At 34.3% G+C, this 25,817-nt stretch overlaps 2 protein-coding genes and 1 pseudogene across 6 annotated transcripts; all 3 read left to right on the top strand.

Moving 5' to 3' along the window:
• The first annotated feature begins 641 nt into the window (after window positions 1-641).
• Window positions 642-9,502, top strand: LOC143227930 (uncharacterized; annotated as a pseudogene). Its single transcript, XR_013015133.1, has 7 exons — window positions 642-928; window positions 2,387-2,772; window positions 3,000-3,840; window positions 4,403-4,405; window positions 5,331-5,410; window positions 7,877-8,262; window positions 8,490-9,502. The product of XR_013015133.1 is annotated as an uncharacterized LOC143227930 (transcript).
• Window positions 9,503-10,660: 1,158 nt separating this feature from the next.
• LOC143228663 (intracellular coagulation inhibitor 2-like) lies at window positions 10,661-14,881 on the top strand. 3 transcript variants are annotated; one of them, XM_076459904.1, is made up of 3 exons: window positions 10,661-10,799; window positions 13,256-13,641; window positions 13,869-14,881. In XM_076459904.1, exons 2-3 carry the CDS (start codon window positions 13,261-13,263, stop codon window positions 14,706-14,708), a joined length of 1,221 nt encoding a protein of 406 aa, XP_076316019.1. In that variant the 5' UTR covers window positions 10,661-10,799; window positions 13,256-13,260; the 3' UTR covers window positions 14,709-14,881. The 3 variants fall into 3 exon arrangements, with proteins under 3 accessions (XP_076316019.1, XP_076316018.1, XP_076316020.1); XM_076459903.1 differs by lacking the exon at window positions 10,661-10,799 and adding an exon at window positions 11,519-11,800; XM_076459905.1 differs by lacking the exon at window positions 10,661-10,799 and adding an exon at window positions 12,189-12,213.
• A 1,386-nt stretch (window positions 14,882-16,267) lies between these two features.
• Window positions 16,268-20,543, top strand: LOC143228662 (intracellular coagulation inhibitor 2-like). 2 transcript variants are annotated; one of them, XM_076459901.1, is made up of 3 exons: window positions 16,268-16,457; window positions 18,908-19,293; window positions 19,527-20,543. In XM_076459901.1, the coding sequence occupies exons 2-3, from the start codon at window positions 18,913-18,915 to the stop codon at window positions 20,367-20,369; spliced, it is 1,224 nt and encodes a 407-aa protein (XP_076316016.1). In that variant the 5' UTR covers window positions 16,268-16,457; window positions 18,908-18,912; the 3' UTR covers window positions 20,370-20,543. The 2 variants fall into 2 exon arrangements, with proteins under 2 accessions (XP_076316016.1, XP_076316017.1); XM_076459902.1 differs by lacking the exon at window positions 16,268-16,457 and adding an exon at window positions 17,064-17,454.
• The last annotated feature ends 5,274 nt before the right edge of the window (window positions 20,544-25,817 follow it).

Below are 25,817 nucleotides of genomic sequence, written 5' to 3'. Positions count from 1 at the left end.
TTGCTTTTAATATGATTTATTATTTCATATTCACGAGATTTCATAACATTACTTTGAGTTCGTGTGTGGTATGAATACGCTATATCAAATTACATCTACGTATATGTGTGTGTGTGCACCAAACTGCTTACAGATAGTCAATATGTTGGTATAGGGTTACAAATGAGTCAAATATTATTTCCTGTGTCTGTGCACTGTTAAATTCGACCAACCGATCCTCGGTTTTCAGGGGTCTGAGCGAACCGACCATTTGTGGGGCATGAGTTACAGAGAAAAATAAATAAAAAATACCATTAATTTACAAATAATTCTGTTAATCCCTGTAAGTGTTTACTGAGCGTTGAAACAAAATTACGCAGTATGTGGCCTCACCAGTACCAAGATATTTAGAAATACGTAATTCTAGGGTCAGCATGTTTACAAAATAAAACTGATTTCCCAGTAACCTAATAAATACTGAGAACATTTAATATATAATGAAAACAAGCAAGTGGTTCTCCCGCCGCGATTCTGGGAAGTTTCCAATTATTTGAAAGTTGTCCGTGTAAAACTGGTTTGTATAAACGCTACCCACATTTTACGTATAAATCTTGATTCTCTTGTAAAAATACAACATAAAATAAGCACGTTATAAGCTATACATAATATTTTGTAAACGTGAGAAGAAAACAAGCAACTATCTAGGAAATGTATATATAAACGTAATAAAGGTTAAGGTAAAAAGTAACCCACCGAAGTAGGCTTAGTTTCCTTGAAGTGGGAGTTTTCTTGTTTGTTTTACAACAGTTGTTGAAGAACAATTGAAGTAATATTCACTGAGTTTTTATATTGTGCTTTTGAAATACGAAGTGGGAAACCCGTAATTTTAAGAGTATAAAAGGAAGTTAGTAGAACTTACTGGTGTATCTGGAATGAGACATCGTAATTAGTAAGTTTAAAATTGTCTCCATAAAATTAGAAACTCAAACGAATATTATAAAAGTAACATAAACGAAAACTTTAGAAGAGTTACAGTGACAGTGGTGTAATAATGACATTGTTACTCTTGTAATATAGTTTACAGTAAATAACAAGTTTACAGCTGACAAATAATTACGTGGTTCTCTCTGCACATTGTTCTTTGTACTTGAAACTGTGTGGTTCTTTATGTGTTCAGTTATTTGTTACATACATTAAAAGTAAACAAGATGTTAGAAATAGCGTTAGGACGATAATAAATATTTAGATAATAATCTAAAGTGGTCATTTTGCTACAAGTCTTTTACGTGGCCTCTCGTCAAATTTACACTTTTACCTTTACCTGCTTAAGGAGTGACGTTTCCGAAGAATGTCAAAAAAATTGTAAGACAATATTTTACCTCAGTAACACCATGTTGACTGTCAAGTATAATTCTAAGTTAGTTTGCAAAGCATCTTTTAACAAACTTAATGGTTCATCAGTTTTTTAAGCCATTCAAGCAGAGTACTATTGGTAATAGTAAAAGAAATACAATTTAGGTTGTATCTACAAGTATATTAAATACAAGACTAATGTGGTTATAATTTTATTGTATAGGTTGTCTTCCTAGGCCACATTTGGGATATTGTGTTCAGTCTATGGCTATTTACCTTAACATGGACATAGAATTGTTGTAAACGGTTTAAAGAAGGGCTAGTCGAGTTGTGCCCGTGATGGAAGGGTTGTCATACCAGGAGACATTAAATATTTAAAATGTCTTTCGCTTGAGAAAGAAAAAATATGGAGGGGATCCGATTGAGGTGTTGAGTTGAATTGTGTTGATGAATCAGTTAACTTTCCACTTAATGATGAGAACGGTAGAGAAAGGAGACACATATAAATTTTCGCAGGGTGGGATCTTCAGCTAGGGCACTTTTAAATTTATATCAGGGTGTATGGCTTTTTGAAAGGGTTGCCTTGAAAGAGTATTTCTAAGTGAGTTTAAGAGAAAGCTTAATAACTATGAATGATTTAAAGTGTTGGCTTGAATTTATTGTTTTTTCAATGGTATTAGTTTAGGTTAGAAGATGGAACAGTCTAGATGAACCAATGTATTTCTTGCTGTTCCTCAACATTATGTTATATATAAAACACTTTATGTGATTCTTTATCATTTATTATTTATGCATGCTATTCCTTACAGTATAAAAAAAACTTTGTATGATTCTTTATATATACTTTTTTCTATTTAAAACATTTTGCGCAGGTTTTGTTGTACATTGTTTTCTATATCTCTAACACTTGGTGCAAGATTTATTTAACGTTGTTTTCTATATCTATATCACCTTAAACATGGTTTTATTGAATATTATTTTCTATGTCTGAACCACTTTGTATGGTCCTCATTACTCACTATTCTTTATATTTAAAATAATTGTCTGTATTTAGAAAATATGGCCGATACAAGAAAAACAACTCTTCTTCTGATAATGACTTTTGGCAATATTTATTGTCGGAATGTGCATCATTCTGAATTAAAACTAGCAAAGCTGAGCACAGCGGTCAATCAATTTGGGATTGACCTATACAAGAGGTTATCCAGTAGAGGAAACGACCAAGTCTGCTTTTCCCCTTTCAGTCTATCGACAGCGTTAACTATGGCGTACCTGGGAGCTAAAGGTGAAACAGCTGCCGAAATGAGGAATGCTCTTGGTTTTCTGAAAGCAGGTTTAGAAGTGGAAGAAATTTCACGAAGTTTTTATGAGGCATTTGAACAACTTCAAAACGATCAAAAAGATTACCAACTGAACTTGGCAAATATGGCACTTATCCAGGTATCGAATAATTTGTTATTCTTTATTTTGTATGTTGTATATATTCTAAAGTGTCTAGAGCAGATGTGTAAAAGTTGCTGAGGGATTCACTGGGGAAAGTTTATACGCATAATGTTGAACTAAAACAGTTTTAAACAAAACTAAGGGCCTAACCAAATGAATCTTTCAAAACTTATTTGAGATATTCTACTTGTTATGTTGGTTTTAATAAAGTGTTTCAATTGCAGGCCAATTACAGAGTGTTGGAAGATTACAAAAGAACACTAGAAGACAACCTCCATGCAGATACAAGGTCAGTTGACTTTGGGTCTAACGGGTTGGGTGTCAAAGACTTAGTCAACAGTTGGGTTTCTAGTAAAACACACAACAAAATCACTTCACTTCTCAGCAAGCCACTGCACTCTCTCACTCGTCTTTTCCTCCTCAATGCTGTGTATTTTAAAGGTGTGTGGACAACTCAGTTTGACCCTAAGAAAACTGTTCCCTTACCGTTTTTAACCAGAACCAATTATCAAAGTCTGTTCCCATGATGAAAGTCACCAGTGAGTTCCCTTATAATTATGACAGCAACTTAAGATGCCAGGTCTTAGAACTTCCGTATAAAGGAGACAGAATCAGCATGGTTATTATTCTACCTGAGAAAGGGTATGGACTTAAGAAGGTCGAAAGCTTGCTCACATCTGATTCGTTGAATCGCCTGTTGAACAATTTACTTGTTATGAAGGTGGATGTTACCCTCCCAAAGTTTAAACTGGAAGATTCACCGAAGGTTAAACAGTATCTTCAGGATATGGGAATTAAAAGGGCTTTCTCAAATGCTGCCGATTTCTCTGGTATAAGTGGACATCAGGACTTATATGTAAGTGATGTTTTGCACAAAGCAATGATCGAGGTCAACGAGGAAGGAAGCGAGGCTGCAGCAGTAACAGGAGTTGTTATCTTAATAAAATCAGCATCTGTGCATGAAGACCGGGTCCAAATTTTCAATGTTGATCATCCATTTCTGTTTATCATCAGAGACAAAATCAGCGGCATGATCTTATTCATGGGTTCTGTGAACGAGTTGTAGCTCTAACAAAGACTTTTATTTTTACTTCATGTTACTATTGTTTTTAATACCTGCACGATAACCATAATAATGCATGTCATAGATCTGTAAAACAGTCTCAAAACTTTAAGTGATAAATGAAAAAGCAAACATGTAGTTTATAACAGTAAATAAATAATCATTACTTGCACTGACTTATTCTGTTTATGTTTACTCTGAGTTATGAACGAACTACAGCAAATAGAACATATTCTTGTGACCAGTTACACAAACCAAAACTTATTCTGTTTATGTTTACTCTGAGTTATGAACGAACTACAGCTGATAGAACATATTCTTGTGACTAGTTATACAAACCAAACGGTAGAATATATATATACTCAAGTGGACGATAAAACGTAAAATATTACTGCCACAAGGGGCCAGTGATTGGTGATAACAAGAAGAAATATAATCACCAGAAGACAGAATTAAACGATAAAATATTAGAAAATCTTTTTAGTTATCGTGTTCCACGTAATACGAACATAATCTAGAATAAATTAATAATTTTATCAGTATTTTTCTTACAATTTTTAACAGCGGGTGAACAAATTTCATTTCATGTTCTTAAATTTCACTGATCACTACTAGAAGGTTAATGTAACTTGTCAGATTGGAATATTCTCAAATTTCACTGATCACTACTACAAGGTTAATGTGACTTGTCAAATTGGAATATTCTTAAATTTTACTGGTCACTACTACAAGGTCAATATAACTCGTCAGATTGGAATATTCTAAAATTTCGCTGGTCACTACTACAAGGTTAATGTAAATTGTCAGATTGAAATACACTTAAATTTCACTGGTCACTACTACAAGGTTGATGTAACTTGTCAGATTGTAATACACTTAAATTTCACTGGTCACTGCTGGAAGGTTAGTTTGTTGATTCTTAAACTGCACACGTTATTAATGTTAGGTTATTAGAAATGCCATTATAGATCTGTGTTTCAAATGAAGCAGTAGGAACCTGTTAAAAGGTATCTGAACGTATAAGGTGAACGTTATTTGTCAACATAAAATATTACAAGGTTTCAATTCACAGTTTCATCACATGTGTCTAAGACATGAAGCCACGTGGTACCATTTTTTAACATATTTAAAACCGATTTATAATATATACTACGTTCCTACAACTGGCCCGGCATGGCCTAGCGCGTAAGGCGTGCGACTCGTAATCCGAGGGTCTCGGGTTCACGCCCGCGTCGGGCTAAACATGCTCGCCCTCCCAGCCGTGGGGGTGTATAATGTAATGATCAATCCCACTATTCGTTGGTAAAAGAGTAGCCCAAGAGTTGGCGGTGGGTGGTGATGACTAGCTGCCTTCCCTCTAGTCTTACACTGCTAAATTAGGGACGGCTAGCACAGATAGCCCTCGAGTAGCTTTGTGCGAAATTCCCAAACAAACAAACAAAGTTCCTACAACTAGCGCCACCTCTAGTTGTAAATATGCTATATATAGCTGATTGGCCTCTGGACAGGAACAGCGTAGGGAGAGTTCCTCTTCACTCTGGGTCATCAGAAACAAACATATCTGGTTCAACAGTAAGTATTTTTGATACATAATGATTCAATGTAGGTTTCTAACCTAGACTGCATGTAGTATAAGTGAAGTTATTATGTGTTCTGTAAATTTTTAAAAAAGACTGGTATTATTGAATAATATATTTCACGTCATTCTAGAAGTCTGAAACCGTTGGTACTAATATATATATATATGTGTGTGTGTGCACCAAACTACTTACAGATAGTCAATAGGTTGGTATAGGGTTACAAATGAGTCAAATATTATTTCCTGTGTCTGTGCACTGTTAAATTCGACCAATATGTCCTCGGTTTTCAGGGGTCTGAGCGAACCGACCATTTGTGGGGCATGAGTTACAGAGAAAAATAAATAAAAAATACCATTAATTTACAAATAATTCTGTTAATCCCTGTAAGTGTTTACTGAGCGTTGAAACAAAATTACGCAGTATGTGGCCTCACCAGTACCAAGATATTTAGAAATACGTAATTCTAGGGTCAGCATGTTTACAAAATAAAACTGATTTCCCAGTAACCTAATAAATACTGAGAACATTTAATATATAATGAAAACAAGCAAGTGGTTTTCGTCCCGCGATTCTGGGAAATTTCCAATTGTTTGAACGTTGTCCGTGTAAAACTGGTTTGTATAAACGCTACCCACATTTTACGTATAAATCTTGATTCTCTTGTAAAAATACAACATAAAATAAGCACGTTATAAGCTATACATAATATTTTGTAAACGTGAGAAGAAAACAAGCAACTTTCTAGGAAATGTACATATAAACGTAATAAAGGTTAAGGTAAAAAGTAACCCACCGAAGTAGGCTTAGTTTCCTTGAAGTGGGAGTTTTCTTGTTTATTTTACAACAGTTGTTGAAGAACAATTGAAGTAATATTCACTGAGTTTTTATATTGTGCTTTTGAAATACGAAGTGGGAAACCCGTAATTTTAAGAGTATAAAACGAAGTTAGTAGAACTTACTGGTATATCTGGAATGAGACATCGTAATTGATAAGTTTAAAATTGTCTCCATAAAATTAGAAACTCAAACGAATATTATAAAAGTAACAAAAACGAAAACTTTAGAAGAGTTACAGTGACAGTGGTATAATAATGACATTGTTACTCTTGTAATATAGTTTACAGTAAATAACAAGTTTACAGCTGACCAATAATTACGTGGTTCTCTCTGCACATTGTTCTTTGTACTTGAAACTGTGTGGTTCTTTATGTGTTCAGTTATTTGTTACATACATTAAAAGTAAACAAGATGTTAGAAATAGCGTTAGGACGATAATAAATATTTAGATAATAATCTAAAGTGGTCATTTTGCTACAAGTCTTTTACGTGGCCTCTCGTCAAATTTACACTTTTACCTTTACCTGCTTAAGGAGTGACGTTTCCGAAGAATGTCAAAAAACTTGTAAGACAATATTTTACCTCAGTGACACCATGTTGACTGTCAAGTATAATTCTAAGTTAGTTTGCATAGCATCTTTTAACAAACTTAATGGTTCATCAGTTTTTAAGTCATTCAAGCAGAGTACTATTGGTAATAGTAAAAGAAATACAATTTAGGTTGTATATACAAGTATATTAAATACAAGTCTAATGTGGTTATAATTTTATTGTATAGGTTGTCTTCCTAGGCTACATTTGGGATATTGTGTTCAGTCTATGGCTATTTACCTTAAGATGGACATAGAACTGTTGTAAACGGTTTAAAGAAGGGCTAGTCTAGTTGTGCCCGTGATGGAAGGGTTGTCATACCAGGGGACATTAAATATTTAAAATGGCTTTCGCTTGAGAAAGAAAAAAAAACATGGAGGGGACCTGATTGAGGTGTTGAGTTGAATTGTGTTGATGAATCAGTTAATCTTCCACTTAATGATGAGAATGGTACACAAAGGAGACACAAATATAAATTTTCGCAGGGTAGGATCTTCAGTTGTGGCAGTTTTAAATTTCCATCAGGGTAGATAGATTTTTGAAAGGGTTGCCATGAAAGAGTATTTCTAAGTGAGTTTAAAAGAAAGCTTACTAACAATGAATGATTTAAAGTGTTGGCTTGAAAGTATTGTTATTGTTTTTCAATGGTATTAGTTTAGGTTAGAAGATGGAACAGTCTAGATGAACCAATGTATTTCTTGCTGTTCCTCAACATTATGTTATATATAAAACACTTTATGTGATTCTTTATCATTTATTATTTATGCTTGCTATTCCTTACAGTATAAAAAAAAAACTTTGTATGATTCTTTATATATACTTTTTTCTAGTTAAAACATTTTGCGCAGGTTTTGTTGTACATTGTTTTCTATATCTCTAGCACTTGGTGCAAGATTTATTAAACGTTGTTTTCTATATCTAACTCACCTTAAACATGGTTTTATTGAATATTATTTTCTATGTCTGAACCACTTTGTATGGTCCTCATTACTCACTATTTTTTATATTTAAAATAATTGTCTTTATTTAGAAAATATGGCCGATACAAGAAAAACAACTCTTCTCCTGATAATGACTTTTGGCAATATTTATTGTCGGAATGTGCATCTTTCTGAATTAAGACCAGCAAAGCTGAGCACAGCGGTCAATCAATTTGGGATTGACCTATACAAGAGGTTATCCAGTAGAGGAAACGACCATGTCTGCTTTTCCCCTTTCAGTCTATCGACAGCGTTAACTATGGCGTACCTGGGAGCTAAAGGTGAAACAGCTGCCGAAATGAGGAATGCTCTTGGTTTCCTGAAAGCAGGTTTAGAAGTGGAAGAAGTTTCACGAAGTTTTTATGAGGCATTTGAACAACTTCAAAACAATCAAAAAGATTACCAACTGAACTTGGCAGATATGGCACTTATCCAGGTATCGAATAATTTGTTATTCTTTATTTTGTATGTTCTATATATTCTAAAGTGTCTAGAGCAAATGTGTAAAAGTTGCTGAGGGATTCACTGGGGAAAGTTTATACGCATAATGTTGAACTAAAACAGTTTTAAACAAAACTAAGGGCCTAAGCAAACGAGTCTTCCAAAACTGATTTCACATATTCTGCTTGTTAAGTTGGTTTTAATAAAGTGTTTCAATTGCAGGCCGATTACAGTGTGTTGGAAGATTACAAAAGAACACTAAAAGACAACCTCCATGCAGATTCAAGGTCAGTTGACTTTGGGTCTAACGGGTTGGGTGTCAAAGACTTAGTCAACAGTTGGGTTTCTAGTAAAACACACAACAAAATCACTTCACTTCTCAGCAAGCCACTGCACTCTCTCACTCGTCTTTTCCTCCTCAATGCTGTGTATTTTAAAGGTGTGTGGACAACTCAGTTTGACCCTAAGAAAACTGTTCCCTTACCGTTTTTTAACTAGAACCAATTATCAAAGTCTGTTCCCATGATGAAAGTCACCAGTGAGTTCCCTTACAATTATGACAGCAACTTAAGATGCCAGGTCTTAGAACTTCCTTATAAAGGAGACAGAATCAGCATGGTCATTATTCTACCTGAGAAAGGGTATGGACTTAAGAAGGTCGAAAGTTTGCTCACATCTGATTCGTTGAATCGCCTGTTGAACAATTTACTTGTTATGAAGGTGGATGTTACCCTCCCAAAGTTTAAACTGGAAGATTCACCGAAGGTTAAACAGTATCTTCAGGATATGGGAATTAAAAGGGCTTTCTCAAATGCTGCCGATTTCTCTGGTATAAGTGGACATCAGGACTTATATGTAAGTGATGTTTTGCACAAAGCAATGATCGAGGTCAACGAGGAAGGAAGCGAGGCTGCAGCAGTAACAGGAGTTGTTATCGCATTAGAATCAGTATCTGTGCATGAAGACCTGGTCCAAATTTTCAATGTTGATCATCCATTTCTGTTTATCATCGGAGACAAAATCAGCGGCATGATCTTATTCATGGGTTCTGTGAACGAGTTGTAGCTCTAACAAAGACTTTTATTTTTACTTCATGTTACTATTGTTTTTAATACCTGCACGATAACCATAATAATGCATGTCATAGATCTGTTAAAACAGTCTCAAAACTTTAAGTGATATATGAAAAAGCAAACAAGTAGTTTATAACAGTAAATAAATAATCATTACTTGCACTGACTTATTCTGTTTATGTTTACTCTGAGTTATGAACGAACTACAGCAGATAGAACATATTCTTGTGACTAATTATACAAACCAAACGGTAGAATATATATATATATATATATACTCAAGTGGACGGTATAACGTAAAATATTACTGACACAAGGAGGCAGTGATAGGTGGTCACTACTACAAGGTTAATGTAACTTGTCAGACTGAAATATTATTAAATTTCAATTGTCACTACTACAAGGTTAATGTAACTTGTCAGATTGGAATATTCTCAAATTTATTTTATTAATGTAACTTGTCAGACTGAAATATTATTAAATTTCAATTGTCACTACTACAAGGTTAATGTAACTTTTCAGATTGGAATATTCTTAAATTTCACTGGTCATTACTACAAGGTTAATGTAACTTGTCAGATTGGAATATTCTAAAATTTCACTGGTCACTACTACAAGGTTAATGTAACTTTTCAGATTGGAATATTCTTAAATTTCACTGGTCACTACTACAAGGTTAATTTAACTTGTCAGATTGGAATATTCTAAAATTTCACTGGTCACTACTACAAGGTTGATGTAACTTGTCAGATTGTAATACACTTAAATTTCACTGGTCACTGCTGGAAGGTTAGTTTGTTGATTCTTAAACTGCACACGTTATTAATGTTAGGTTATTAGAAATACCATTATAGATCTGTGTTTCAAATGAAGCAGTAGTAACCTGTTAAAAGGTATCTGAACGTATAAGGTGAACGTTATTTGTCAACATAAAATATTACAAGGTTTCAATTCACAGTTGCATCACATGTGTCTGAGACAGGAAGCCACGTGGTACCACTTTTTTAACATATTTAAAACCGATTTATAATATATACTACGTTCCTACAACTGGCCCGGCATGGCCTAGCGCGTAAGGCGTGCGACTCGTAATCCGAGGGTCTCGGGTTCACGCCCGCGTCGCGCTAAACATGCTCGCCCTCCCAGCCGTGGGGGTGTATATGGTACGATCAATCCCACTATTCGTTGGTAAAAGAGTAGCCCAATAGTTGGCGGTGGGTGGTGATGACTAGCTGCCTTCCCTCTAGTCTTACACTGCTAAATTAGGGACGGCTAGCACAGATAGCCCTCGAGTAGCTTTGTGCGAAATTCCCCAAACAAACAAACAAAGTTCCTACACCTAGCGCCACCTCTAGTTGTAAATATGCTATATATAGCTGATTGGCCTCTGGACAGGAACAGCGTAGGGAGAGTTCCTCTTCACTCTGGGTCATCAGAAACAAACATATCTGGTTCAACAGTAAGTATTTTTGATACATAATGATTCAATGTAGGTTTCTAACCTAGACTGCATGTAGTATAAGTGAAGTTATTATGTGTTCTGTAAATTTTTAAAAAAGACTGGTGTTATTGAATAACATATTTCACCTCATTGTAGAAGTCTGAAACCGTTGGTACTAATATATATATATATGTGTGTGTGTGTGTGCACCAAACTGCTTACAGATAGTCAATATGTTGGTATAGGGTTACAAATGAGTCAAACATTATTTCCTGTGTCTGTGCACTGTTAAATTCGACCAACCGATCCTCGGTTTTCAGGGGTCTGAGCGAACCGACCATTTGTGGGGCATGAGTTACAGAGAAAAATAAATAAAAAATACCATTAATTTACAAATAATTCTGTTAATCCCTGTAAGTGTTTACTGAGCGTTGAAACAAAATTACGCAGTATGTGGCCTCACCAGTACCAAGATATTTAGAAATACGTAATTCTAGGGTCAGCATGTTTACAAAATAAAACTGATTTCCCAGTAACCTAATAAATACTGAGAACATTTAATATATAATGAAAACAAGCAAGTGGTTCTCCCGCCGCGATTCTGGGAAGTTTCCAATTATTTGAAAGTTGTCCGTGTAAAACTGGTTTGTATAAACGCTACCCACATTTTACGTATAAATCTTGATTCTCTTGTAAAAATACAACATAAAATAAGCACGTTATAAGCTATACATAATATTTTGTAAACGTGAGAAGAAAACAAGCAACTATCTAGGAAATGTATATATAAACGTAATAAAAGTTAAGGTAAAAAGTAACCCACCGAAGTAGGCTTAGTTTCCTTGAAGTGGGAGTTTTCTTGTTTGTTTTGCAACAGTTGTTGAAGAACAATTGAAGTAATATTCACTGAGTTTTTATATTGTGCTTTTGAAATACGAAGTGGGAAACCCGTAATTTTAAGAGTATAAAACGAAGTTAGTAGAACTTACTGGTGTATCTGGAATGAGACATCGTAATTGGTAAGTTTAAAATTGTCTCCATAAAATTAGAAACTCAAACGAATATTATAAAAGTAACATAAACGAAAACTTTAGAAGAGTTACAGTGACAGTGGTGTAATAATGACATTGTTACTCTTGTAATATAGTTTACAGTAAATAACAAGTTTACAGCTGACCAATAATTACGTGGTTCTCTCTGCACATTGTTCTTTGTACTTGAAACAGTGTGGTTCCTCATGTGTTCAGTTATTTGTTACATACATTAAAAGTAAACAAGATGTTAGAAATAGCGTTAGGACGATAATAAATATTTAGATAATAATCTAAAGTGGTCATTTTGCTACAAGTCTTTTACGTGGCCTCTCGTCAAATTTACACTTTTACCTTTACCTGCTTAAGGAGTGACGTTTCCGAAGAATGTCAAAAAAATTGTAAGACAATATTTTACCTCAGCGACACCATGTTGACTGTCAAGTATAATTCTAAGTTAGTTTGCATAGCATCTTTTAACAAACTTAATGGTTCATCAGTTTTTAAGCCATTCAAGCAGAGTACTATTGGTAATAGTAAAAGAAATACAATTTAGGTTGTATCTACAAGTATATTAAATACAAGACTAATGTGGTTATAATTTTATTGTATAGGTTGTCTTCCTAGGCCACATTTGGGATATTGTGTTCAGTCTATGGCTATTTACCTTAAGATGGACATAGAATTGTTGTAAACGGTTTAAAGAAGGGCTAGTCGAGTTGTGCCCGTGATGGAAGGGTTGTCATACCAGGAGACATTAAATATTTAAAATGTCTTTCGCTTGAGAAAGAAAAAATATGGAGGGGATCCGATTGAGGTGTTGAGTTGAATTGTGTTGATGAATCAGTTAACTTTCCACTTAATGATGAGAACGGTAGAGAAAGGAGACACATATAAATTTTCGCAGGATGGATCTTCAGCTAGGGCACTTTTAAATTTATATCAGGGTGTATGGCTTTTTGAAAGGGTTGCCTTGAAAGAGTATTTCTAAGTGAGTTTAAGAGAAAGCTTAATAACTATGAATGATTTAAAGTGTTGGCTTGAATTTATTGTTTTTCAATGGTATTAGTTTAGGTTAGAAGATGGAACAGTCTAGATGAACCAATGTATTTCTTGCTGTTCCTCAACATTATGTTATATATAAAACACTTTATGTGATTCTTTATCATTTATTATTTATGCATGCTATTCCTTACAGTATAAAAAAAACTTTGTATGATTCTTTATATATACTTTTTTCTATTTAAAACATTTTGCGCAGGTTTTGTTGTACATTGTTTTCTATATCTCTAACACTTGGTGCAAGATTTATTAAACGTTGTTTTCTATATCTAAATCACCTTAAACATGGTTTTATTGAATATTATTTTCTATGTCTGAACCACTTTGTATGGTCCTCATTACTCACTATTCTTTATATTTAAAATAATTGTCTGTATTTAGAAAATATGGCCGATACAAGAAAAACAACTCTTCTTCTGATAATGACTTTTGGCAATATTTATTGTCGGAATGTGCATCATTCTGAATTAAAACTAGCAAAGCTGAGCACAGCGGTCAATCAATTTGGGATTGACCTATACAAGAGGTTATCCAGTAGAGGAAACGACCAAGTCTGCTTTTCCCCTTTCAGTCTATCGACAGCGTTAACTATGGCGTACCTGGGAGCTAAAGGTGAAACAGCTGCCGAAATGAGGAATGCTCTTGGTTTTCTGAAAGCAGGTTTAGAAGTGGAAGAAATTTCACGAAGTTTTTATGAGGCATTTGAACAACTTCAAAACGATCAAAAAGATTACCAACTGAACTTGGCAGATATGGCACTTATCCAGGTATCGAATAATTTGTTATTCTTTATTTTGTATGTTGTATATATTCTAAAGTGTCTAGAGCAGATGTGTAAAAGTTGCTGAGGGATTCACTGGGGAAAGTTTATACGCATAATGTTGAACTAAAACAGTTTTAAACAAAACTAAGGGCCTAACCAAATGAATCTTTCAAAACTTATTTGAGATATTCTACTTGTTAAGTTGGTTTTAATAAAGTGTTTCAATTGCAGGCCAATTACAGAGTGTTGGAAGATTACAAAAGAACACTAGAAGACAACCTCCATGCAGATACAAGGTCAGTTGACTTTGGGTCTAACGGGTTGGGTGTCAAAGACTTAGTCAACAGTTGGGTTTCTAGTAAAACACACAACAAAATCACTTCACTTCTCAGCAAGCCACTGCACTCTCTCACTCGTCTTTTCCTCCTCAATGCTGTGTATTTTAAAGGTGTGTGGACAACTCAGTTTGACCCTAAGAAAACTGTTCCCTTACCGTTTTTTAACCAGAACCAATTATCAAAGTCTGTTCCCATGATGAAAGTCACCAGTGAGTTCCCTTATAATTATGACAGCAACTTAAGATGCCAGGTCTTAGAACTTCCGTATAAAGGAGACAGAATCAGCATGGTTATTATTCTACCTGAGAAAGGGTATGGACTTAAGAAGGTCGAAAGTTTGCTCACATCTGATTCGTTGAATCGCCTGTTGAACAATTTACTTGTTATGAAGGTGGATGTTACCCTCCCAAAGTTTAAACTGGAAGATTCACCAAAGGTTAAACAGTATCTTCAGGATATGGGAATTAAAAGGGCTTTCTCAAATGCTGCCGATTTCTCTGGTATAAGTGGACATCAGGACTTATATGTAAGTGATATTTTGCACAAAGCAATGATCGAGGTCAACGAGGAAGGAAGCGAGGCTGCAGCAGTAACAGGAGTTATCTTAATAAAATCAGCATCTGTGCATGAAGACCGGGTTCAAATTTTCAATGTTGATCATCCATTTCTGTTTATCATCAGAGACAAAATCAGCGGCATGATCTTATTCATGGGTTCTGTGAACGAGTTGTAGCTCTAACAAAGACTTTTATTTTTACTTCATGTTACTATTGTTTTTAATACCTGCACGATAACCATAATAATGCATGTCATAGATCTGTAAAACAGTCTCAAAACTTTAAGTGATAAATGAAAAAGCAAACATGTAGTTTATAACAGTAAATAAATAATCATTACTTGCACTGACTTATTCTGTTTATGTTTACTCTGAGTTATGAACGAACTACAGCAAATAGAACATATTCTTGTGACCAGTTACACAAACCAAAACTTATTCTGTTTATGTTTACTCTGAGTTATGAACGAACTACAGCTGATAGAACATATTCTTGTGACTAGTTATACAAACCAAACGGTAGAATATATATATACTCAAGTGGACGATAAAACGTAAAATATTACTGCCACAAGGGGCCAGTGATTGGTGATAACAAGAAGAAATATAATCACCAGAAGACAGAATTAAAGGATAAAATATTAGAAAATCTTTTTAGTTATCGTGTTCCACGTAATACGAACATAATCTAGAATAAATTAATAATTTTATCAGTATTTTTCTTACAATTTTTAACAGCGGGTGAACAAATTTCATTTCATGTTCTTAAATTTCACTGATCACTACTAGAAGGTTAATGTAACTTGTCAGATTGGAATATTCTCAAATTTCACTGATCACTACTACAAGGTTAATGTGACTTGTCAAATTGGAATATTCTTAAATTTTACTGGTCACTACTACAAGGTCAATATAACTCGTCAGATTGTAATACACTTAAATTTCACTGGTCACTTGTTTGTTTGTTTGTTTGTTTTGGAATTTCGCACAAAGCTACTCGAGGGCTATCTGTGCTAGCCGTCCCTAATTTAGCAGTGTAAGACTAGAGGGAAGGCAGCTAGTCATCACCACCCACCGCCAACTCTTGGGCTACTCTTTTACCAACGAATAGTGGGATTGACCGTCACATTATACACCCCCACGGCTGGGAGGGCGAGCATGTTTAGCACGACGCGGGCGCGAACCCGCGACCCTCGGATTACGAGTCGCACGCCTTACGCGCTCGGCCATGCCGGGCCTCACTGGTCACTGCTGGAAGGTTAGTTTGTTGATTCTTAAACTGCACACGTTATTAATGTTAGGTTATTAGAAATGCCATTATAGATCTGTGTTTCAAATGAAGCAGTAGGAACCTGTTAAAAGGTATCTGAACGTATAAGGTGAACGTTATTTGTCAACATAAAATATTACAAGGTTTCAATTCACAGTTTCATCACATGTGTCTAAGACATGAAGCCACGTGGTACCATTTTCTAACATATTTAAAACCGATTTATAATATATACTACGTTCCTACAACTGGCCCGGCATGGCCTAGCGCGTAAGGCGTGCGACTCGTAATCCGAGGGTCTCGGGTTCACGCCCGCGTAGGGCTAAACATGCTCGCCCTCCCAGCCGTGGGGATGTATAATGTTACGATCAATCCCACTATTCGTTGGTAAAAGATTAGCCCAAGAGTTGCGGGGGGTGGTGATGACTAGCTGCCTTCCCTCTAGTCTTACACTGCTAAATTAGGGACGGCTAGCACAGATAGACCTCGAGTAGCTTTGTGCGAAATTCCCAAACAAACAAACAAAGTTCCTACAACTAGCGCCACCTCTAGTTGTAAATATGCTTTATATAGCTGATTGGCCTCTGGACAGGAACAGCGTAGGGAGAGTTCCTCTTCACTCTGGGTCATCAGAAACAAACATATCTGGTTCAACAGTAAGTATTTTTGATACATAATGATTCAATGTAGGTTTCTAACCTAGACTGCATGTAGTATAAGTGAAGTTATTATGTGTTCTGTAAATTTTTAAAAAAGACTGGTATTATTGAATAATATATTTCACGTCATTCTAGAAGTCTGAAACCGTTGGTACTAATATATATATATGTGTGTGTGTGTGCACCAAACTACTTACAGATAGTCAATATGTTGGTATAGGGTTACAAATGAGTCAAATATTATTTCCTGTGTCTGTGCACTCTTAAATTCGACCAATATGTCCTCGGTTTTCAGGGGTCTGAGCGAACCGACCATTTGTGCGGCATGAGTTACAGAGAAAAATAAATAAAAAATACCATTAATTTACAAATAATTCTGTTAATCCCTGTAAGTGTTTACTGAGCGTTGAAACAAAATTACGCAGTATGTGGCCTCACTAGTACCAAGATATTTAGAAATACATCATTCTAGGGTCAGCATGTTTACAAAATAAAACTGATTTCCCAGTAACCTAATAAATACTGAGAACATTTAATATATAATGAAAACAAGCAAGTGGTTTTCCCGCCGCGATTCTGGGAAGTTTCCAATTATTTGAACGTTGTCCGTGTAAAACTGGTTTGTATAAACGCTACCCACATTTTACGTATAAATCTTGATTCTCTTGTAAAAATACAACATAAAATAAGCACGTTATAAGCTATACATAATATTTTGTAAACGTGAGAAGAAAACAAGCAACTATCTAGGAAATGTATATATAAACGTAATAAAGGTTAAGGTAAAAAGTAACCCACCGAAGTAGGCTTAGTTTCCTTGAAGTGGGAGTTTTCTTGTTTATTTTACAACAGTTGTTGAAGAACAATTGAAGTAATATTCACTGAGTTTTTATATTGTGCTTTTGAAATACGAAGTGGGAAACCCGTAATTTTAAGAGTATAAAACGAAGTTAGTAGAACTTACTGGTGTATCTGGAATGAGACATCGTAATTGGTAAGTTTAAAATTGTCTCCATAAAATTAGAAACTCAAACGAATATTATAAAAGTCACATAAACGAAAACTTTAGAAGAGTTACAGTGACAGTGGTGTAATAATGACATTGTTACTCTTGTAATATAGTTTACAGTAAATAACAAGTTTACAGCTGACAAATAATTACGTGGTTCTCTCTGCACATTGTTCTTTGTACTTGAAACTGTGTGGTTCTTTATGTGTTCAGTTATTTGTTACATACATTAAAAGTAAACAAGATGTTAGTAATAGCGTTAGGACGATAATAAATATTTAGATAATAATCTAAAGTGGTCATTTTGCTACAAGTCTTTTACGTGGCCTCTCGTCAAATTTACACTTTTACCTTTACCTGCTTAAGGAGTGACGTTTCCGAAGAATGTCAAAAAAATTGTAAGACAATATTTTACCTCAGTGACACCATGTTGACTGTCAAGTATAATTCTAAGTTAGTTTGCAAAGCATCTTTTAACAAACTTAATGGTTCATCAGTTTTTAAGTCATTCAAGCAGAGTACTATTGGTAATAGTAAAAGAAATACAATTTAGGTTGTATCTACAAGTATATTAAATACAAGTCTAATGTGGTTATAATTTTATTGTATAGGTTGTCTTCCTAGGCCACATTTGAGATATTGTGTTCAGTCTATGGCTATTTACCTTAACATGGACATAGAATTGTTGTAAACGGTTTAAAGAAGGGCTAGTCGAGTTGTGCCCGTGATGGAAGGGTTGTCATACCAGGAGACATTAAATATTTAAAATGTCTTTCGCTTGAGAAAGAAAAAATATGGAGGGGATCCGATTGAGGTGTTGAGTTGAATTGTGTTGATGAATCAGTTAACTTTCCACTTAATGATGAGAACGGTAGAGAAAGGAGACACATATAAATTTTCGCAGGGTGGGATCTTCAGCTAGGGCAGTTTTAAATTTATATCAGGGTGTATGGCTTTTTGAAAGGGTTGCCTTGAAAGAGTATTTCTAAGTGAGTTTAAGAGAAAGCTTAATAACTATGAATGATTTAAAGTGTTGGCTTGAATTTATTGTTTTTCAATGGTATTAGTTTAGGTTAGAAGATGGAACAGTCTAGATGAACCAGTGTGTCACTTGCTGTTCCTAAACATTATGTTATATATAAAACACTATATGTAATTCTTTATCATTTATTATTTATGCATGCTGTTCCATACATTAAAAAAAAACTTTGATTCTTTATATATACTCTTCTTTCTATTTAACACACTCTGTGTTTGTTTTATTGCACATTGTTTTCTATATCTCTAACACTTGGTGCAAGATTTATTGAATGTTGTTTTCTATATCTAAATCATCTTGAAGATGGTTTTACTGGATATTATTTTTTATGTCTGAACCACTTTGTATGGTCCTCGTTACTCACTATTTTTTATATTTAAAATAATTGTCTTTATTTAGAAAATATGGCCGATACAAGAAAAACAACTCTTCTCCTGATAATGACTTTTGGCAATATTTATTGTCGGAATGTGCATCTTTCTGAATTAAGACCAGCAAAGCTGAGCACAGCAGTCAATCAATTTGGGATTGACCTATACAAGAGGTTATCCAGTAGAGGAAACGACCATGTCTGCTTTTCCCCTTTCAGTCTATCGACAGCGTTAACTATGGCGTACCTGGGAGCTAAAGGTGAAACAGCTGCCGAAATGAGGAATGCTCTTGGTTTCCTGAAAGCAGGTTTAGAAGTGGAAGAAGTTTCACGAAGTTTTTATGAGGCATTTGAACAACTTCAAAACGATCAAAAAGGTTACCAACTGAACTTAGCAGATATGGCACTTATCCAGGTATCGAATAATTTGTTATTCTTTATTTTTATATTGTATGTTGTATATATTCTAAAGTGTCTAGAGCAGATGTGTAAAAGTTGCTGAGGGATTCACTGGGGAAAGTTTATACGCATAATGTTGAACTAAAACAGTTTTAAACAAAACTAAGGGCCTAACCAAATGAATCTTTCAAAACTTATTTGAGATAATCTACTTGTTAAGTTGGTTTTAATAAAGTGTTTCAATTGCAGGCCAATTACAGAGTGTTGGAAGATTACAAAAGAACACTAGAAGACAACCTCCATGCAGATACAAGGTCAGTTGACTTTGGGTCTAACGGGTTGGGTGTAAAAGAGTTAGTCAACAGTTGGGTTTCTAGTAAAACACACAACAAAATCACTTCACTTCTCAGCAAGCCATTAAGCTCTCTCACTCGTCTTTTTCTCCTCAATGCTGTGTATTTTAAAGGTGTGTGGACAACTCAGTTTGACCCTAAGAAAACTGTTCCCTTACCGTTTTTTAACCAGAACCAATTATCAAAGTCTGTTCCCATGATGAAAATCACCAGTGAGTTCCCTTACAATTATGACAGCAACTTAAGATGCCAGGTCTTAGAACTTCCTTATAAAGGAGACAGAATCAGCATGGTTATTATTCTACCTGAGAAAGGGTATGGACTTAAGAAGGTCGAAAGTTTGCTCACATCTGATTCGTTGAATCGCCTGTTGAACAATTTACTTGTTATGAAGGTGGATGTTACCCTCCCAAAGTTTAAACTGGAAGATTCACCGAAGGTTAAACAGTATCTTCAGGATATGGGAATTAAAAGGGCTTTCTCAAATGCTGCCGATTTCTCTGGTATAAGTGGACATCAGGACTTATATGTAAGTGATGTTTTGCACAAAGCAATGATCGAGGTCAACGAGGAAGGAAGCGAGGCTGCAGCAGTAACAGGAGTTGCTATCGCATTAGAATCAGTATCTGTGCATGAAGACCTGGTCCAAATTTTCAATGTTGATCATCCATTTCTGTTTATCATCAGAGACAAAATCAGCGGCATGATCTTATTCATGGGTTCTGTGAACGAGTTGTAGCTCTAACAAAGACTTTTATTTTTACTTCATGTTACTATTGTTTTTAATACCTGCACGATAACCATAATAATGCATGTCATAGATCTGTTAAAACAGTCTCAAAACTTTAAGTGATATATGAAAAAGCAAACAAGTAGTTTATAACAGTAAATAAAGAATCATTACTTGCACTGACTTATTCTGTTTATGTTTACTCTGAGTTATGAACGAACTACAGCAGATAGAACATATTCTTGTGACTAGTTATACAAACCAAACAGCAGAATATATATATACTCAAGTGGACGATATAACGTGAAATATTACTGACACAAGGAGGCAGTGATAGGTGGTAAGATAAAATATTACAGCCACCTAGAGGCACCTTTAAATAATAACTTGAAATATTATGATCACTAGAAGGCAGAATAAGATAATAAAACATTATAAATATCAGGAGACTGTAGTAAATAATAATACAGAATATTTCCATCACCTGGAGACAATAGTAAATGATAATATGGTATTCCTTACCATCACTTAGTTGCATAGTCCAAGTACAGTGTCGTCCCTAGTTGTCCCCCGATGGGACAAAAGTAAATCTGTGGCCTTACAAGGCTCAAATCCTGGATTCGATTCCACTAGTAGACACAGCAGATAGTTCAATATGGCCTTACATTAAATCAGACATACAGCCTCTAATTATAATTCCTTTACCATAGAAAGGCAACTGGGTGGCAATCACTACTTTCTTAACTCATTAGATCGTCTTTTGTGTTTCATTATTATTAACACTTTTAACATCAAGTACCCAAACAAGATAAGATTATTTTAATATTACTATTATTAGGGGGATTTGGTACAGTATAATATGCTAAAAATTATCCAGGTAATTATACCCAATTCAATTTGGTTTGCATTTGGCACTCGAACCAAAACTAAGGTTGATTAAACCACTGTTCCTGAAGTAGCATGATCCATAATTAAGTGAAATATGGCGGAAAGATAAAAATCTACACCATGCACAATACATACACCACTAAAAACAGTAAAGTTTTTTATAGTGGAACCTACAGTTGATTCTTTTTATATAATTACTTTTACCGTCAAAAGACAAATCGATTCATTTCGACAACGGGCTTATTGACAGTAACAGCCATCTTAATGGCATATTATTTATGCTATATTTTCAATGTTAAGAACTAACGTGCCACCTAACGGAAAACTCTTCTTGCATCTGCTAATATGTTATGCTATGTTATAAGTAAATATTATATATTCTTATAAGTTATATTTTTAATATTCCAATTTAGATTTTATCTGGAGGACACTTGGCATTAAGATTAAACAACTCATAAGATATTAGGGAGTATTAGAGGTTCACAGATCTATGAAGTATCTACAAATTAGGCTTCACGTATGATGATTAGATTCGGTTTATTGCTGGGCCAGTCAGTTTAGTTCAATAAAATATTTGGTGAAGCGTTTAGATCAATATTAGTTATCGCGTACATTCAGTTAATTAACCAGCCTTGAAATTGTACAAGTTAATTTATTTTTATGCTAATCGTAGTGTAAATTGATTTAACATGGTATTTCCTTTTGGATGTCATTTGTAAACTTAGTCCTACAAAATTGTAAGTTACAACAAGGGTGTTAGCTAAGAAAGACACTAATTTATTCTAGTTGTACCTACAGTAATAACAAGCCGGAAAACAAAAAAGTATGAAATCCAAGATTTGCTAAGAATATCATTAATTATTATCCTAGGCTTTAATAAGGATAAATAAATTATAATTTGTATTATAATATTCATTTATTTTCTTTCATAGTTGCATTTCCGAAAAATACCCATAATATGATTACGGCCTATTATTAACATCAATTGAACTTTCTGAGTATTAGTCCTAAAGCTAGAAAAAGTTAGGCTTTAAAGTTAGAAAACATAAAATGTTTGAATTTAGAAGGTACAATATGTCTAGTGTGAATATTGAAAAATTATTAACTTGCAGGATTTGACAAATTGAAGGTATTAACATAAGAATAATTGTTATAAGTTTATCTTATATCGAAAGAATTTCGTTTCTAAGTTTTAGATTTAAGCAGCATTAAAAGATTCAAGACTTAATTGTCTGAACTTAGAATATTTGATTTTTTTTAAATATCCAGCTTTAACTCACCTGAATTTAGATTGTACTCAGTGTAGCTTTTAATTTAAAGGAGGTAAAGCATGTTAAGCCTCGGAGACTGTTAAAACCATAGTAACAGTACAAACATCGCTAAGCCTAGGTTAGTATTAACTTGACTTATGCCTTTCAGTCTTCTCATGTGTCGAAAGTGAAAGCTATGCGCTGTCTCATATACGCTCTTTCTTTCCCTTTATCTTCAATGTCTTTGAAACGTAACGTTTAGTTCCATTCATTTACCACTCTTTCAGAAAACAACAACAACAAATAAACAAAAAAAAAAAACCTTAGATCCCGGCTGGAGCTCTGCTTGTATATTTTATACTGGTGACGTCTGGTTACAGAATTATTAACTACACAGAAATCTACACCAGTTAATCCTTCAAGGCCTTTTTTTAAATCACTCCTTACGACGGGTTTCCGAGTATACTAAGGAGTAATTATTGTAACCTTATTTCATAAGAGAGATTATGGTAATTTATTAGTAACTTGATAAATATGCCCTGAAATTGTTCAAGTATATCTACATCTTTCAGAAAATATTTACGCCACAATTGGATACAGTATTCCAGGTGAGATCTGATAACTGATTTACATAACCTGAGTATCACTTTATATTCCTAATTTTGAACGGCTCTTTAATCCTATCTAAAAAACCAGATGCAGACTGTCACAGCTTTAGCATGTTGTTTGTTTACATGAAGAGGTTTGTGAATAATTAATCCAAGGTATTTTTATTCATTATCATATTCAATTCAGTTGTCGCCTAGAAAATAATAATATTGTTCATTGTTGAAACCCACATGTAAACAGTACCCGCTACTCAATTGACCGGTTAAACACATTGTCCAAAGATCTTCTAGCAGACAAGCTGTCAACTACAGTTGCTATGCTACAGTACTTTTATATCATATGCAAATTTTAGAAGCCTACTACAGATTTATTCATCATTATTATTAATATAAATAAAGTGGGACCCAGCACACACTCTTGAGGCACCTACTTTTAACAGATACCCACTCAGATGCTGTGTTATTTATAATAACTCGCTGTTGGCTATTATAAAACTATTCTTGAATCCAGTTAACATTTGTGGAGATATTCCGTTCACATAAAGCTTCTTAAGTAATCTGGCTTGGGGAATTTTACGAAAAGCTTTAATAAAGTAAAGATAAATTAAATCTACCGGATAACCTTCATCAATGCATTTAGTCACTTAGGTCAAATATGATTTTCCATTGCTGTGTGTTTTTTGATTTCTAAACGTCAAACAATAGTATCCATTATAGTAGATACAATAATTCTATTTATTTCACTTATCAAGCTAACAGGGCTGTATTTTGAACGTATTTTGCTCGAGTCCTTCTTGAACAAAGTTGGCACATGAGCACTTTTTCCCGAACTTTCGTGACTTCAGATGAGTCTGTACTTTGAAAATTTCATCAAGAGAATAAAGAGTTTTATCAGATGGTTTATCAGATTCCAAATTATTGACCTTGTTTGGACAGTCTCTGATCATAGATCAACATTTCTCAACTCTTATTCGAATGAACCAATAAAATTACGTAAAGTATCTGATATATTACCAATAATTTCTTCAGTAAAGACAAAGATAAAACGTTAGCTGTGTTAGTGTCACATGTGACCACCTGACCATCATCATCAACGACAGGGTCCACTCGTTCTTTGGTTCTAGATTTAGGGTTAGTAAACCTGTAAAAGGGCTTGGTGTATTGTGTATTGGTCTGTTGTATTGAACATAATCAGTACAATAACAGTACAATAATCTGGATGTTCTTTGGGCTCACTACGCCTCTTTCAAAGATGATTCTTCTTCCTTCTGGTGATCTAAGCCTTTCTGTCAGACAATAATAGTTTGCGTCTCATACGTTTAGAACATTTGAGGTCCGCATGCTAAGAAATATCTTCATCCATAATGAATTTGTCCTCAACAGTAAGGTTCATAAAATGATCCATCCAACTTATCTCACTCAAATATTCGCACATTCCTGCGTACTCAACATTATTACACTTTCTACCGAACGAATGATGTTAAATAATATAATATTGTGGTTACTGAAGAGTTCGCGAACTGTTAAGTTGTTGACCACATATGAGTACTGTTTAAAACAAGATCCAAAATATTATTTCTTCTAGTAGGTTCAGAAGTAAGTTGACTAGAGAAAATTCCTAAATTAGATCCAACAATCGTTTACCTTCTGAAAGACATCTCAACTAACACTTCTGAAATCATCAAAGATTACTATAGATGTTTTAAATATAACTTTTGAAGGATTTTTCTTTCAGAGATTCGACTTTACTTAACACTGTTTACTTCTGGACCTTGGTAATCAATTTGACCATTAATAGGCGTTTTCCAAATTTAGATTCGTCATGTGTTCAACACGCTCAGTTGTCACTTCATATAAACCAAGACATAACGCAGTATGTGTTTAAAATTTTCAGTTTCATATGAGCAACCAATAATTCGTTGTGTTTCTACATCAACATGGGAGATTTCAGAAATAACTCCATCGTCACTAGTAGAAATGTTTTGATCTATTGCATCAATCTCACAAGAATCGGATTTATACCTACAAATACTTCTAATAACTTTGTTTTTATATCCTTTTCTCTAGTATCAAGGATTCCTTCTCTGATAACAGAGCTGGCACTCCTGCCAAACGGGCCTTTAACTTCATAAATTTTGTCTATTTATTGAAAAAATTATTCTTATTACTAGTTATTTGGTCAATTTGGTCCTTTACCTTCTACATGACCATAAAGACCTCCATGGCCGTTGTACCAGAGCCATCATTCACCATCAGGATTATTGAGAAGGTCATACAGAGGTCTTGAGATATCTTCACACTCAATATTGAACAATATTGACAAGTCAGAGCATATACTTGAAGTACCACTACTTTGTTGCATTTATTACATTTGTTAGGGTTAACTTTCTTACCAGTTTCAAATACGTTAGGGGTAGATACCTTACCACCTTCAGACATAAATAAATAAATTTTAAAAATATTCCCCATTTAAAATGTTGAAAGTGAAATAACATTCAGTTAAATGATGCAATTATTGATGGGTAGAGATCCAGGATGATTTCTGCTTTTTAAATCACTTGAATATTAAACACCCTACCTTTCAGTTGATACGATTTATAATAGAATAAAATGTGTTTAAATATATACAAATGACGATCATGGTAAGTTCTAAATCTGATCTTCAGGTCTACAATAAAACAGTATATTAAAAATATAAATAACTACAATAA

The sequence above is a fragment of the Tachypleus tridentatus genome, chromosome 10, assembly GCF_004210375.1.
Source record: "Tachypleus tridentatus isolate NWPU-2018 chromosome 10, ASM421037v1, whole genome shotgun sequence".
NCBI classification, from domain to species: Eukaryota; Metazoa; Arthropoda; class Merostomata; order Xiphosura; family Limulidae; genus Tachypleus; species Tachypleus tridentatus.
The sequence above is the reverse complement of the archived record's forward strand: the minus strand, read 5'-3'. Positions and strand labels throughout refer to the sequence as shown.

Excerpts from the sequence above, each read along its gene's own strand:
- LOC143228663 (XM_076459904.1), top strand. The coding sequence starts at position 13,261 with ATGGCCGATACAAGAAAAACAACTCTTCTTCTGATAATGACTTTTGGC. Across the intron at positions 13,642-13,868 it reads CAGATATGGCACTTATCCAG|GCCAATTACAGAGTGTTGGA; the intron begins GTATCGAATAAT and ends TTTCAATTGCAG.
- LOC143228662 (XM_076459901.1), top strand. The coding sequence starts at position 18,913 with ATGGCCGATACAAGAAAAACAACTCTTCTCCTGATAATGACTTTTGGC. Across the intron at positions 19,294-19,526 it reads CAGATATGGCACTTATCCAG|GCCAATTACAGAGTGTTGGA; the intron begins GTATCGAATAAT and ends TTTCAATTGCAG.